The sequence below is a fragment of the Dipteris shenzhenensis genome, chromosome 1 (genome assembly GCF_047967505.1).
Source record: "Dipteris shenzhenensis isolate YYH24624 ecotype China chromosome 1, Dip_SZ_1.0, whole genome shotgun sequence".
Taxonomy (NCBI): domain Eukaryota; kingdom Viridiplantae; phylum Streptophyta; class Polypodiopsida; order Gleicheniales; family Dipteridaceae; genus Dipteris; species Dipteris shenzhenensis.
The window spans coordinates 13839061-13854920 of NC_141596.1; the positions used below are offsets into that span (position 1 = coordinate 13839061).

General features: G+C 42.3%; 1 protein-coding gene across 3 annotated transcripts in view; it reads left to right on the forward strand.

Annotated features, from left to right (window-relative positions):
* The first annotated feature begins 5661 nt into the window (after nucleotides 1-5661).
* LOC147905422 (thioredoxin-like protein AAED1, chloroplastic) overlaps nucleotides 5662-15860 on the forward strand; it is a 48053-nt gene continuing 37854 nt past the window's right edge. For all 3 annotated transcript variants that reach the window (XM_087379895.1, XM_087379901.1, XM_087379909.1), the window contains exon 1: nucleotides 5662-5955. In XM_087379895.1, coding sequence (XP_087236021.1) covers nucleotides 5736-5955 — 220 coding nt within the window. In that variant the 5' untranslated portion in view covers nucleotides 5662-5735. The remainder of the gene's footprint in view (nucleotides 5956-15860) is intronic.

Here is a 15860-nt window from a genome sequence, read left to right on the forward strand (position 1 = left end):
TATCCGATTGGCATTTGGCATGACAATCAATAAGTCACAGGGCCAAATATTGACAGTTTTGGGGCTGTACTTGGTGACACCGGTATTCAGTCATGGCCAATTATATGTGGCATTTTCACGTATCCGAGCATCAAACGCTGTTAAGGTTTTCATTTCGTAGAGTGCGTCTGATGCCAGGGGTGAGGAGATGGATAATACTTCTACCACAAATGTTGTGTGCAAGGAAGTTTTGCAATTGGCAACAGCAAGAGCCTAGGAGTATGACATTGCTCTTTCAAGCCCTCCTCAGACTTTCTTGGGTGGAAAATCTTCATTTCGGTAATCTTTGTATAGCTTTTTTTAAGTTCTTTCAATATTCCAACTATCATAGGTCTTTGGGAATGTTGGCTATTTATACAAAGATGAAGTGAGACGTAATATTTCATGACTTTGTCCTTGATAATGTTTGGATTTCATTTTTCATTTGAGTTATGGGTTTGCAATACACTAGAGGCTATTTTCTCTTCAAAGCCTATTGTTTTTTTCAGTATATGTAGATTGACACGTGCATTCTTTTTTTGCAATGTGATAGGATGTCTAGGCAGTTCACGTTTGTTACCGAAACAAGAGCACAGGTGCAAGGTACATAGTTGCTTGACAACCACGTTTTATGTTGACACGTTTAATAGTATAGTCACTCACTTTTTAGAAAATTGTAGATCCTGCGGGCTGGGGATCTCTGGAGAGCGCGCAACTGTTGTTGGATTTGCTTGAGCTGGAGAGCTACCTTGGGTAAGAACTGTGTACATTGTTTAATGCTTTATTTTTGTTAAAACAAAAGTTTTTTTGGATTATATTTGAGTGGGAAAACATGCTATTGTTTGTCTTTTAGGAGTATTCCTGATTCAAGGTTTCTAATGAATCTCCATGTCCACAATCCTTTGGATGGACGAGTCCATTTGGGATATTACGCTGTCCTGGCTTGCCGGCTTCATAGGGATGATGGACCATAGACCATCACTGTTCGCTGGCTGGGATACTATGAATGTGTGCGGACACGAATTTTCTATCAAGGGCAAAATGGGGACTACACGTATACCTTTGTCAGCGTTGTTGACAGCCCTTTGTGTCTGAGTAAGTACTCTAAAGAATGAGTTGGGTTTTACCAACATACATGTATAAAAGTTTTATGGCTCAATAATTATAGTTCCTAAATTATCTTTCTATGTGATGCTGGTCCAGATACGATTGTTGGTACTCCGTTGTATGTTCGTAGCCGCGGTGGACGCGGCGGACGTGGTGGACGAACAATGAATGGCCGTCGCAGGCTTTTCCCTGCAGTACATGGCCGTAGACTTTTCCCTTAGGGATGTTTGTGTGTGTATTGTAGATTTTGTATGTTCAGTTATGACTTTATTTTGCGGCTGTGTATTTGGATATATCAATCAGTTCTTTGATGTAGCTATTGCATGTTCAGACATGTGACTGCACTTTTGGATGTTATTTTTTGAAGTACTCTGTCATAGAGAAGTTTTTTTTTGGATGTGGCGGATGTGGAGTACATTATAGTGCATGGCCGTAGACTTTTCCCTTTAGGGATGTTTGTGTGTCTACTGTAGATTTTGTATGTTCAGTTATGATTTTGCATGCGGATGTGTATTTGGACATATCAATGAGTTCTCTGGTTTCACTTTTGGATGTAATATTTTGAAGTACTATGTCATAGACATTTTTTTTGGTTAGAATATGTTGCTGGTTTCATACATTTTAGCATCTTAAGACCCAGTAGAGCGGGTCGCTAGCCCATCGTAGACGGGTCAGGTTACTCGAAAGAGTTTCACACGAAAGTGTTAGAAGCTGAAATCATTATTGGTACCAATGCTGGTGATAGAATGTTTATTCGAAGAATAACATTCATTCCGACCAACCTTAAACTTCCATTCGACATGAGGAGACGACAGGAGCGCAGGTGCAAGGTACATAGTTGCTTGACAACCATGTTTTGTGTTGACATGTTTAATGGTATAGTCACTCACTTTTAGAAAATTGCAGATCCTACGGGCTGGGGATCTCTGGAGAGCACGCAACTGTTATTGGATTTGCTTGAGCTCGAGAGCTACCTTGGGTAAGAATCATGTACATTGTTTGTTGCTTTATTTTTTTGTTAAAACAAAAGGTTTTTTTTCGATTATATGTGAGTGGGAAAACATGGTATTGTTTGTCTTTTAGGACTGTTCGTGATTCAAGGTTTCTAATGAATCTCCACATCCACAATCCTTTGGATGGACGAGTCCATTTGGGATATTACGCTGTCCTGGCTTGCTGGCTTCATAGGGATGATGGACCACAAACCATCACTGTTCGTTGGCTGGGATACTATGATTGTATGGGGACACAAATTTTATATCGAGGGCAAAATGGGGACTACACGTACACCTATGTGAGCATTGTTGACAGCCCTTTGCGTCTGAGTAAGTACTCTAAAGAATGAGTTGGGTTTTACCAACATACATGTATAAAAGTTTTATGGCTCAATAATTAATGTTCCTCAATTATCTTTCTATGTGATGCTGGTCCAGATACGATTGTTGGTACTCCGTTCGTAGCCACGGTGGACGCGCCGGATGCAGTGGACGTGGAGTGAATGGCCGTCGCAGGCTTTTCCGTGCAGTACATGGCCGCAGACTTTTCCCTTAGGGATGTTTGTGTCTATTGTAGATTTTGTATGTTTGGTTATGACTTTATTTTGCGGCTATGTATTTGGATATATCAATCAGTTCTTTAGGCTTTTCCCTATAGTACATGGCCACAGACTTTTTCCTTTAGGGATGTTTATGTGTCTATTGTAGATTTTGTATGTTCAGTTATGACTTTGTATACGGATGTGTATTTGGACATATCAATGAGTTCTCTGGTTTCACTTTCGGATGTAATATTTTGAAGTACTATGCCATAGACATTTAGAATATGTTGCTGGTTTCAGACATTTTAGCATCTTGAGACCTGGCGGAGCGGGTTGCTAGCCCGTCGTAGATGGGTCAAGTTACTCGAAAGAGTTTCACACGAAAGTGTTAGAAGCTAAAATCATTATTGGTACCAATGCTGGTGATAGAACGTTTATTTGAAGGATAACATTCATTTTGAAGGATAACATTCATTCCGACCAACCTTAAACTTCCATTCGACATGAGGAGACGGCAATTTCCTATCTGATTAGCATTTGGCATGACAATCAATAAGTCACAGGGCCAAACATTGTCTATTTTGGGGGCTGTACTTGGCGACACCGGTATTTAGTCATGGCCATCAATGCGTGGCATTTTCACATATCTGAGCATCAAACACTAGGGATCTCTGGAGAGCACGCAACTGTTGTTGGATTTGCTTGAGCTAGAGAGCTACCTTGGGTAAGAACCGTGTACATTGTTTGTTGCTTTATTTTTGTTAAAACAAAAGTTTTTATTTGAGTGGGAAGACATGCTATTGTTTGTCTTTTAGGACTGTTCCTGATTCAAGGTTTCCAATGAATCTCCACGCCCATAATCGTTTGGATGGACGAGTCCATTCGGGATATTACACTATCCTAGATTGCCGGCTCAATAATTATAGTTCCCAAATTATCTTTCTGTGTGATGCTGGCCTAGATACGATTGTTGGTACCCCATTGTATTTTCATAGCCGCGGTGGATGTGGCGAACGTCGCAGGCTTTTCCCTGCAGTACATGGCCGCAGACTTTTCCCTTAGGGATGTTTGTGTGTCTGTTGTAGATTTTGTATGTTCAGTTATGACTTTATTTGCGGCTATGTATTTGGATATATCAATCAGTTGTTTGATGTAGCTATTGCATGTTTAGACATGTGATTGCACTTTTGGATGTGATATTTTTGAAGTACTCTATCATAGAGAAATTTTTTTGGGACGTGGCAGATGTGGAGTACATGGTCGGCGCAGGCTTTTTCCCTATAGTACATGGCCGCAGACTTTTCCGTTTAGGGATGTTTGTGTGTCTATTGTAGATTTTGTATGTTCAGTTATGACTTTGTTTGCGGATGTGTATTTGGAAAGAGTTTCACACGAAAGTGTTAGAAGCTGAAATCATTACTGGTACCAATGCTGGTGATAGAACGTTTATTCGGAGGATAACATTCATTCCGACCAACCTTAAACTCCCATTCGACATGAGGAGACAGTAATTTCCTATCCGATTGGCATTTGGCATGACAATCAATAAGCCACAGGGCCAAACATTGTTTATTTTGGGGCTGTACTTGGCGACACCGGTATTCAATCATGGCCAACTATACGTGGCATTTTCACATATCCGAGCATCAAACGCTGTTACTTAAGGTTTTCATTTTGCAGAGTGCGTCTGATGCCAGGGGCGAGGAGATGGATAATACTTCTACCACAAATGTTGTGTACAAGGAAGTTTTGTAATTGGCAACAGCAAGAGCCTAGGAGTATGACATTGCTCTTTCAAGCCCTCTTGAGACTTTCTTGGGTGGCAAATCTTCATTTCGGTAATCTTTGTATAGCTTTTTTAAAACTTCTTTCAATATTCCAACTGTCATAGGTCTTCGGGAATGTTGGCTATTTACAGAAATATGAACTGAGACGTAATATTTCATGACTTTGTCCTTGATAATGTTTGGATTTCATTTTTCATTTGAGTCATGGGTTTGCAATATACTACAGCCTATTTTCTCTTCAAGCCTATTGTTTTTTTCCAGTATATGTAGATTGACACGTGCGTTCTTTTTTTGCAATGCGATAGGATGCCTAGGCAGTTCATGTTTGTCATCGAAACAGGAGCGCGAGTCCATTTGGGATATTACGCTGTCCTGGCTTGCTGGCTTCATAGGGATGATGGACCACAGACCATCACTGTTCGCTGGCTGGGATACTATGAATGTGTGGGGACACGATTTTTCTATCGAGGGCAAAATGGGGACTACACGTACACCTATGTGAGCATTGTTGACAGCCCTTTGCGTCTGAGTAAGTACTCTAAAGAATGAGTTGGGTTTTACCAACATACATGTATAAAAGTTTTATGGCTCAATAATTATAGTTCCTCAATTATCTTTCTATGTGATGCTGGTCCAGATACGATTGCTGGTACTCCATTGTATGTTCGTAGCCGTGGTGCACGCGCGGACACGGTGGACGTGGAGTGAATGGCCGTCGCAAGCTTTTCCGTGCAGTACATGGCCGTAGACTTTTCCCTTAGGGATGTTTGTGTGTCTATTGTAGATTTTGTATGTTCAGTTATGACTTTATTTGTGGCTGTGTATTTGGATATATCAATCAGTTTTTTGATGTAGCTATTGCATGTTCAGACATGTGTCTGCACTTTTGGATGTGATATTTTGAAGTACTCTGTCATACCGAATTTTTTTTTGGACATGGTGGATGTGGAGTACATGGTTGACGCAAGCTTTTCCCTATAGTACATGGCCGCAGACTTTTCCCTTTAGGGATGTTTGTGTGTCTATTGTAGATTTTGTATGTTCAGTTATGACATTGTATGCGGATGTGTATTTGGACATATCAATGAGTTCTCTGATTTTACTTTCGGATGTAATATTTTGAAGTACTATGTCATAGACATTTTTTTTTGGTTAGAATATGTTGCTGGTTTCAGACAACCCGTCGTAGACGGGTCAAGTTACTCGTGCTTCTAATACACTTGTCATGTTGACTATTTGTCCATGTTCAAATTTGACAAGTGTATTGGTTTCTATCTTGAGAAGCTATGGCTATGGCTATGGCGACCGACGCCGTTGCACTCCATGGCTGCGTAGCCTCTCTTTCTAGGCCACCATATTTGCATCGTCGGATTCCAGCGACTCGGAGAAGCCTCCTTGCCCAAGCCAACATGCTCGAGTCCTTGCGGTTCTCCCCAAGTCATGACAATCTTCATCCGCGGCCTCACGTTTCAATCGAAGCCAGCCAGTCGCCCCCTATCCCTGAAGGTTGATATCTTCCCAATGTACATTTATCTGGCTTATCTGTTTGTTTGTGATGTTCATCTACTTTCACTCCGTTAGCAACTGTTGAAGCTCTGTGTTCTCATGAGTAGCTCCGTCTTCAAGATTTTGACTTCAGACATATTGTCTAATATATGCTGACTGAGGTATTTCAAAGGAAATTGAAGTCGATTCAATTGAGGTTTCACTGAGCGGGATCGTTATTAATAAGGAGTGTATACTTCTCTGAAGTAGTAACACTGAAGCTCAGTCTGCTGTATGAGGCGAAATTTTTAATAATGAGTGTCTACTTTTCTGAAGTAGCAACACTGAAGTTCCGTCTGCTGTACGGGCTGAGTTTCCTCCCTATCTTTTCGTGGGAGTATTAGAAATTTTGTCGACATTTTAACTGTGGAGCAAGTAACATCGCAAGTAACATACATTTTCCTTCTCTTGAGGGCCACGGCATTCCCTCCTCTGCTTCATCACTTGACCTCAACTGAAAGCGCCTTTGTGTGCATCAGGAATTGATGCATACTCTTCCTTGAAAAATGATATGCCCATGTTTTTGCGTCCGCTGTCAGCCATGATAAGATGCCTTGGGTAAGCTATTTTCTTCTTTTCTTGAACTTTTAGAACATTAGCTGCGGCTCAGAAGGAGTGGATCGTAACGCCAACTGATACTAAAGGGTTATTGCACATGCTGATGGAATGGCAAAATCAGCCTGAAAGTAACATCAGTTATGAGTTTTGTTATTTGAAACTGTATTTAAGGCCTTAAGGATAACGTAATCATCAATGAGACTATCCATCCAGAGTAAATAATATTTGCTTTTTACTATTATTTATTCAGACCTTTATAGTCCACGGGTAGTATCCTTTTTACCCTCAAAATGATTGGGGAGATTTTTGGGGACAAATATGTCTTAAATGAATGTATTCCTATAATTGCTGGTCAATTTCATCATCTTTTTTAAGGTGCTGTCTTATACGTTGTTTAAAAAATCGGCTGATGCCATGCTCCTTTGAGGTGGAAATCCATAAGGTAACTCAGGTGGAAATACATCCAAAAGTTCCGCTAGCGAACTTTACAGTAGTAGTGTCTTTTCAGAATCCTCTAACAAGGGCTATCAACGTAGCTTTAAACCTGCCTTTGAACAAACCACCAGGTGCACCTTTGTTGCCATGCCACATGATGGTATCGTCATACGTGTTTCGCAAAGTGAACCACATTCTCAAGGAATGACATTTTATTACGGTGAACCTTGTTCTGATAGTCTCACGTTTCAATCGATGCATGATGACCATTAAGAACTCTTAGATGATGACCATTAATGGTTCCACGCATGAGTAATATGTCATGCAGACCAAGCATCAATGTAAGTTAACCACAATTATCACAAAACACGCTGGTACTATTCAAGCCAATGCTTGAAACTTAAGCAAACATACCTAGTATGGAGACTTTTGCTATGTGCATCGCTTTACCTTTCCCTTGATCAATGTTCTTTTTCAGGGCCACAAAGATACACTGTTTGGTAATATGCCCAGCCTTGTGGCATTTGAAATAGAGAGACTACCTCCAATCTTTGGACGAGTCCCCAACCGAGTCCTTCCACTTTGCTTGTGAGGGAAGTTTACAGCGGGTGTTGTATTGGTGGAGGCCCTATTCGCTTGGTTATTTCGGTGGCAACCTTTAAATCTGCCTTCAAACAAACCACCAGGTGCACCTTTGTCGCCATGCAACATGATGCTATTGTCATACATGTTTGCAAATTGAACCACATTCTCAAGGGATGACATTTTATTACGGTGAACCTCATTCTAATAGTCTCGTGGGAGACCATATAGTAGAACAGTCGCCAAACCCGTGTTAGGAAATGGAGTCAAGTTGAGCGAGTTTTATGTGTGTTTTAGTCTAGTGTGTCCTCTGGATGCCACGTGTCATATTGGGAGGTATCCCATATGCACTTTGGTATTCTAGTGTCTAGTGTCTAGATTATATGAGGCTGTACTTGAGATGTGTGTCACACCCTAGGAGTCAACATCAAGCTTTCTCAATGTAAGTCTTTCATTGATTTAGTACTTTCATTTCTCTTTCAGTTCTTTCCATTTCCATTTCCATTCCCATTCGTTGCTTTCCATTTGCATTCGTTGCTTTCCTCTTCCTCTTCCTACCCTACCTCCTCTCCCTATTCCTCTATACTCCCAACATATGGTATCAGAGCCAGCTCTCCTCTTCCTTTCTCCTTGCTTCTCTAAGGGAATGAGGTTGAGGGAGGCCAAAGGAAGCTACTCTCCCTCTTTCCTTATGGAGAGTCCACTTTAGCCTCTTCATCGCCTTCTTCTCCTTCACCATGACCTCTTCCCCTCATGGACAATCTTCACTTGGTTGTGCAAAGCTTTGTCATCACTTTTGCTGTGAGTATCGATTCAATGGCTGCTGTCGCCGGTCGTGGGTATTCGTGGTTGCAGCGTGGAGAAGTCGCACTGTGCGCTGCGTTGGTTGCTGCGTGGAGACCTCGTGATTGCTGCGTTGGCTGCTACATGGAGCTGATTCATTCCTGCGACGTGGAGAAGACACATTGGAGCTGCAAACATTTTCAGCAAGATGACTACTGTGTGGAGCTGTAAAGTGTCGTTTGGAGGCTGTTTCCAGACTGTTCGTGGCATGAAGAATCTCGGGCTACTGCAATTCATGGAGCTGGTCATCATTTTTTCTGCTACTTGTTGAGTTGGGGATAGAAATTCAGAGATTTCCACCAAACATTAAGGTCGGCCAAACATTAAGGTCGGCATATTCCGCTTCTTTTCCGCTTCACCTTTTATGAAATGGAGTCTTCTAAGTCTATTATTATCATTGATAAATTCTCGGGTGTTACTAGTAGCTAAGCTCGCGTGTGAGCCTGGAGCTTGAAGCTCTGTGCGAGGAAGAAGAAGCTTTGTTGGGTGACTTTACATGCATCTTGGTGTGCAGAGACCATTTAGAAACCTTTGGAAATTTCTCTGAGTGGTTTTTTGCAAGTCTGCAGGTGGTTTTGGAGGAAAAATACATTTTTTGATGATTCTCCTATTCCTTTCGACGGACTGAGAGTCCGGAATGACCTACAGAGGCAAGCATTGCCTGCTTTTGGTGTCCATTGCACTTCGAGAGTTCAAAAATCCCTTCATTCTTGAATTTGGGATCATTTCATTTGATTTCTGACTCACTGTCTCTACTTCAACATTTCTATGTCAGTGTGTTGGAACTCAAGTTTGAAGCAACCATTCGCAGATCTATAAGTTTTGGTGGACTCAAGAGGTCCTAAAAACTTCTATTTTTCTCATCATTTGCACTCTAGTGATGTTTACAAACAGATCTATTTGCAAAAATGTTTTTTGGTCCGTGTGTTGGACTCGGTGATTGGGACCACGGTTTTCAAAACCGTATGTTCCATTGTGTTCCAGAGACCCAAAAACCCCTACTTGTCAGCTATTGCGTGATTTCGTGGAGATTTAGAGGACTTCCGTCTTTGACACATTGAATTGTCTATTTCTCTATCAAAAATCCATTCAAAGCGTAACACTTACCCATCGGCACAAGCAATCAGAGAGAGAAGGGAATACACAACACGACAGAGAAAAGCACCAGATCAAGAATGATCGGCCATGTTCCATTCATCCATTAAGACAACCCATTTCGATTACACTTACAATAGCTATCAACCGATCTTGGTCTAGGTGCTGCCAAGTGTGGCCTCCGCTCATGACACATCGGATCCATGTGTCGCTTCGTTAGAGCTGTTAGATATCAATGCTCCACTCTCGTGTAACTACGCGGGAATCAGCTAACTCTACTTGTAAGCCCCCCATATGAGGAGAAGGCATTTGAGTAGCTCGGTTATTCGGTAGGTCCTGGTTTGGACACCAGATGGGGGCCATGTGTGGCCTGATGGCTGGACGGCTTCAGATAGAGTTGGCACACCGTCAACTAGGCTACATGCAAGTGCGGGAAGGCATCCCTTGACTGACCGCACTGAGGGTAGATGGAGCATTTTTCGGGGCAGCCCACTCTCGGGTTGTGGGGCCCGTTTGGAGCCTTAGATGATCCCGGATGGTTGTGGGCCGAACGGATACTGTAGGTTAGTTGCTCTGTTTTGCGCACCGGTTCTATCGTATGGTCGGTGGCCTATTTCGGGACCGACCCCCAGTCGACTGTTTTGGGTGGACTGGGTCGGCCACCCAATTGAGCCTAACCGACTACGACTGGTGGCTATATAAGAGCAAGCCCGTGAAGCCCATTTCATCACTGGCTACAGTAACCTTGATTCCTTAGCATTCAGCCTCCGTCTTCTACTGTTTCCAGCACGCCATCGAAGCTTCTTTCACAGGAGCGCACGGTTGGGAGGCAGTGCCATTTATTGTATCAATTCTACAGTAATCAAATTTTTGATTCTCCATACTATCTTGTTTTCTCTCTTGCGTACGAGATCCTGTTATCTGTTGAGCACATACGTTGTATTATTTTCTTACATGGTATCAGAGCATGGACTCTAGCAAGAAGATTTGGTAGTGTGTTTCTGTTTGCGAGCAGATTGTGAGAGATGGCCTAGCCCGCAAGACTGCGAATCCCACTGTTTGGCGAAAGCGGAAAGTTGGACGGCTCTAACTATCCTCTCTGGAAGTTCAAGATGAAGACCATCCTAAGCGCATATGAGCTTTGGGACACTGCTACTGGGGTGGACGTGAGGCCGGTTCCGAGATCGAATCTAGCCAATGCAGGACAACAGATAGTACCAACTGCGGATGAGATTCTCGCGTGGACAAGAAGAAATGCAGATGCGCTGTGTTCTATTGTCTGCAGTGTTAGTGATTCCGTCATGGCGTTAATTCAACATGTCACCACAGCGGAGGAGCATGGACGGTCTTGAAAAATCAGTACGAGACCACAAATCAGACGCGGATTCAGAATTTGGAGACTCAACTCGCGAATGAAAAGTTGTTTGAGTCTGAAGCGGCAGAGAAGTTCATCACCAGGGTGAAGAATCTGCGCGATCAGATGACTGCAATTGGCATCACCATCACCAGCGAGAATCTAGCACGAAGGTGCATATGGATTCTCCCACCAAAGTACGACGGTCTTGTTACGGCGCTGAATACGCAGAACAGAAATCCGCCCCTCAACTTTGAGGATTTCAGCGCGATGCTTCTGGAGGAGGTGAATCTTCTGGCTGTTTATTCTAGTGTCTAGTGTCTAGATTATATGAGGCTGTACTTGTGTTGTGTGTCACATCCTAGGAGTCAATATCAAGCTTTCTCAATGTAAGTCTTTCATTGATTTAGTACTTTTATTTCTCTTTCAGTTCTTTCCATGTCTATTTCCATCAGTTGCATTCTTTGCTCAGAATCAATTCATTATTACATGCCTCTAATTTGCGACCTTGCTCCACTGTGAGCCCTCAGACAATCATCTAGCTTATCAATGAGCAGACCAAATAGTGTTGGTGAGAGAGTCATCCTTGCTTGCCGCCTATATCACTGCATATAGTGACCTTTTTGCCAGAGTGAGTGCCGTACCGCCAACACCTTGTCGTAGATTCGAAGCGTGGCTTCCCTTAGGTCTTGGGACGTGGGAGACCCCTAGTTCTGTTATTCGTGCCCAAAGCTTCTCTCTAGGGACTGTGTCGAATTCCTTCTTGAAGTCTACAAAGCAGCAATATAGAGCATTGTCTTTACCCATTGCTCCTGCTGCTACTGCTCTTGTTGTGACTAGGTGGTCCACCGTAGAATGCCTGGGCCTCAAACCTGCTTGGGATAGTGGCCTTGCCCTAGTGCTTTCTGCCCATTCACTCATTTTCTATACCAAGTTCGTGCCTGTCCCCCTTTGAATATGGAAACTATTTGGTTGGTTTGCTGCTCTTGTGAGAACCCCTCCTTTATTTCCCTGTTAATTACTATTGTAAGCATCTCTCTTGTTTTGTGTCCCCCCTATTTTGACTTTTTTGCGAGGAGGCCTTGAGGGTCCGGTGCCTTGCCATTGGCTAGTTTCTTCAGTCCATTTTGTATGTCCTCAATTGACATGATACCTCATGCTTGGATAGAAAGTGACTTTGTTTCCTTCTCATCTCACCGGTCCCTCTCATAGAGGCTCTTGATTTTCCCATTTTGCCTCTCCTTTTTGGAGTTTTTGGAAGAATTGTCTCGGGTCCCTCTTAGAGTTGTTTCGTACCCCGCTCCTGTCATATGTTTGCAGGAATCTCCTCTTTTTTTGTTTTGTTTATAGAGGATGAGTTTAAGGCATGTTCTTGGATTCATCTAGATTCTATAAACGTACCAGCCAGTGCCAAAGTATAATCTTGAGAGAACCGTTCTATATGCAACATCTTGATCTTGAGAGTCTCAAGTCCCTAGGCTTCGTGTTCTAGTTTTTTGTCTTTGTTAGCTATTACTGCTTTGCCCAAGAGACTCTGTGTTTAGAAACCCAGTATAGCTGCTTATGCTTGGGCACTGATTTTGACATAAGTGTTGCTTTGCTTGCTAAGTAAGTCTACCTTTTGTTTTTCAAAATTTTTTTGCTACTTCATTTTTATTCTCTTTCGTTTTCTCTTTTATTTACTTTGTAGAATTTTTGGACAACAAAAATCTGAATTTGTACGATTGGATAGTCTTACAAAGGTATATTTGTTCACTATTACTGCTTTGCTGTTGATGAGTTTGGGCATGTTCTTGGATTCACCTAGATATCTGCAAACGTACCAGCGAGTGAACCCACTGATGCACCTAGTGTTGGAAAAAGAAGTCACCAATGGTGTCTCCGAGGGTCTCGGTTTCTCTCTATATGAGCCCTACTATTCTGAGATTAAGGGCTCTCTTGTCTATCCTTTTGTTCCTTCATACATGAAGTAAACTTATCCATCTTGGATTTCACCAAAACTTGTAGTTTGAAGATGATGTTGTGATTGGTGTCTTCTTTCCCCTCTTTTTGCCTTCTTTTGCTTTTAATGCCTTGATCTAGTTTTTCCTCTACTGTGTAAACATCTCCTGTGAGGTGGACTCATGGACATCGTGAAGAGGCCTGGAGATGTGATGTGGTGAGCACAGCCTCAAATGGGGCGTGTGCTTTCTACTCCTATATTTGTATTCATAGTGGTGTGGCACTGGTGAACAACGGGCTCAAGATCCCGTGTCCCATGATGGCCACTCAATGTGGCTTCTTCCCTCATAGAGAAGGCATTTGTGATCTTTGTTGTTTGGTGCCCAGGTATCTTGATTTGTGACTGAGTGCATGTGTGTCCTTCTATGTCTCGTGAACTCAGACTTGAATAATGAAGCACGTCATTGGTCCAGAAAGTCAATGATTCAACTCAATGTCTTGGAACACACCCCCACACGCCCACACGCCAACTCAATGTCTTGGGGACACACACACACACACACACACACACACACACACACACTTACTTTATATAGTGAAAGCCATATTTATTTACATTACAAAAAGACTGTCCCCAAAGCGGAGATTAGCCGATACAAAATCAAAAAATCTTAGTATAGGACAAGTAGAGGGCATATTGTATCTAGTGAATGGACAAACAGTCATAGAATGATTTCTTGAGTGACATCCGACAAAAGAAGAACATGGAAGTAGTGGGCTCATGAAAGACAGTTTGATTCCTATCTTTCCATATAGTTCAGAGTGCCCAATATCTAACCCATATCAAAGTTTGGTGGTTGCGGGTGAATTCCAAAGAGCTAGAAAAGCTTTCCAAATGTAGCAAAAGGAAAGTGTGCCTGAAGACGCTACTGAAGTAGCAAGAAAAATTCCCGAGTGATGGGGCAAGTCAAGAAAAGATGAAGCATAGATTCCCTAGGAGCCAAGCATTTGGGGCATAACGCAAGAGCAATGTGTCGATGAGCTAGGAGTTGGCCAAAGGGAATGACACCAAGCATCACTTGCCATAAAAAAACCTGTTGGCAAAGAGGCAGTTTGCAAGACCAAATTTGATGCAATCTTTTACGCAACCATTTGGCAGTACGATTAAAAGACCATTATTGGTTGGCATGCTGCATGATCCAATGAGGAGGCGTAGAATCTTGTATAAACTAGCCATTGAAATATCAACTAGGCGCAAAGGGCGCATAGAAGAACCGTAGCGATGCAAAGACCAATCAGTAATCCGATCTGTGAGCTCCAATCTAGGTGCTGGCAGGAAAGAAAAAAGCATTTGAGAGAGGGAATGCCAAAGTGGTTTGTAATGCATCCCTCATGGTTGTAAGACACGTTAAGACACGACATGTCAGACACGCTTCAGAGATGAGTGTCTCAAGAGTCTTAAAGATAAGACACGTAAGACACGTCATTGTAATAATAAATATTTAATTAATATATGTATAAGTATACAAGCGTGCAACTTGCTAGCATAGCTAGCTGCTAGATTCTATAAGTACAATAAGCTGCACTTAAACAATGCAAGAAGTAACAATGCACTTGTACAAGGTACTCAAGACTTAAAAGATTATATATCAATCTGTCAATCACATGTGACATGAATGAAATATGCATCTCGATACATATAATTGAAAGGAAACTTCCAACTCTCAAGAGTCAAATCTTTGAAGATTCATCCTAATTTGAATATGCAAGGTCACTCCCTCTGCTGGATCCGAAGTCACCATCAATGATAGCATGGTTAAGTCAAACTCGATGTTTGTTGCTACACCTCACCCACCCAAAAAAAACAAGAGTGTCTTAAGGTGTCTTAAGGTAAGACACGTGTCTTGAGTGTCTTAAGTATCTTATCATAAGACCCAAGTGGCTTAACAACCATGGCATCCCTAATCCATACTGTTTGGTGGCCAATGGAAAAGGCAATAAAGTACCATCATCACGAAGGACATCACCAACATGTGAAATACCTTTAGAAGAGAGGAAATAGGAACACCTAGGTTCCTGTAAAGCAAGCAGCGGATGAAATACTTTCGACCAATGCAAGTTTTCGGCTCTTAAAGAATTGCCTTGCAAAGAGTCGCGCCCAGTGCATTTAAGATGAGATAAAGTCTCCTTCCAAGCTAAGAGCATTTGAGAAACAAAAGGACAACCCTTAATCCTGCCATCAAGGTGCCCGAGAATAAAGTCCCATGAAGTGGGATGCCAATGCCCAAAAACAGGAGTAGACAACTGCAAAAGCAAATGAGAGATCATGGCTGTCCAAGGCTGATCACCTTCTAGAAAATGCAGCATCATTTTACCCTTGTGCGCAAGGAGGTGGATGTGAATATTAGGTATGTTCTAGCCACCATGCATCTTAGGCGAGCACGGATGCTCCATAGAGAGTACTCTGATACTCTTACGACCACGCTTTGAGCACCAGAAAGTCTCCATAATGATGGACATGAAATCAGAAACATCTTTCTTTTGAAACATGATCAAGGGCAAAAAGAATTGAATGTAAGCCACCAAAATCGATTGCACAATTAGAAGATGAACATGGAGAGGCCATGTGGCTAATTTCCTGTACTCTAGTTTCTTTGAGTTTTGCAAGCACCCAATCTATTTGCTGCTGACGAGTGATATTCCATCCCAAAGGATATTCAAAATGACGAACAAGCTGATTGGATGGAACAATCTCATCTGGCCACAATGAGCTATGCCAATCCTTGGCATGCAAGGGCAAAAGCTTAGAATTTTGGAACTTCACCTTAGACCAGCAGCTAAACTATATAAAGATAAAGCATTCATGAGCTGAGCAATATCATTTTTTGTGTTCTTAGGAGTAAAGAAAGAGTCATCAGCATAAGCTTGCCCAAGCATGGTCTTGCTGCCCTGAATCTGCAGGCCATGCAAAACATCTGTGTCAACAAGGTGATCAATATAACAGAGCATCGGAAGTGTAGCAATCGCATAAAGCAAAGCACTAAGTGGACATCCCTGT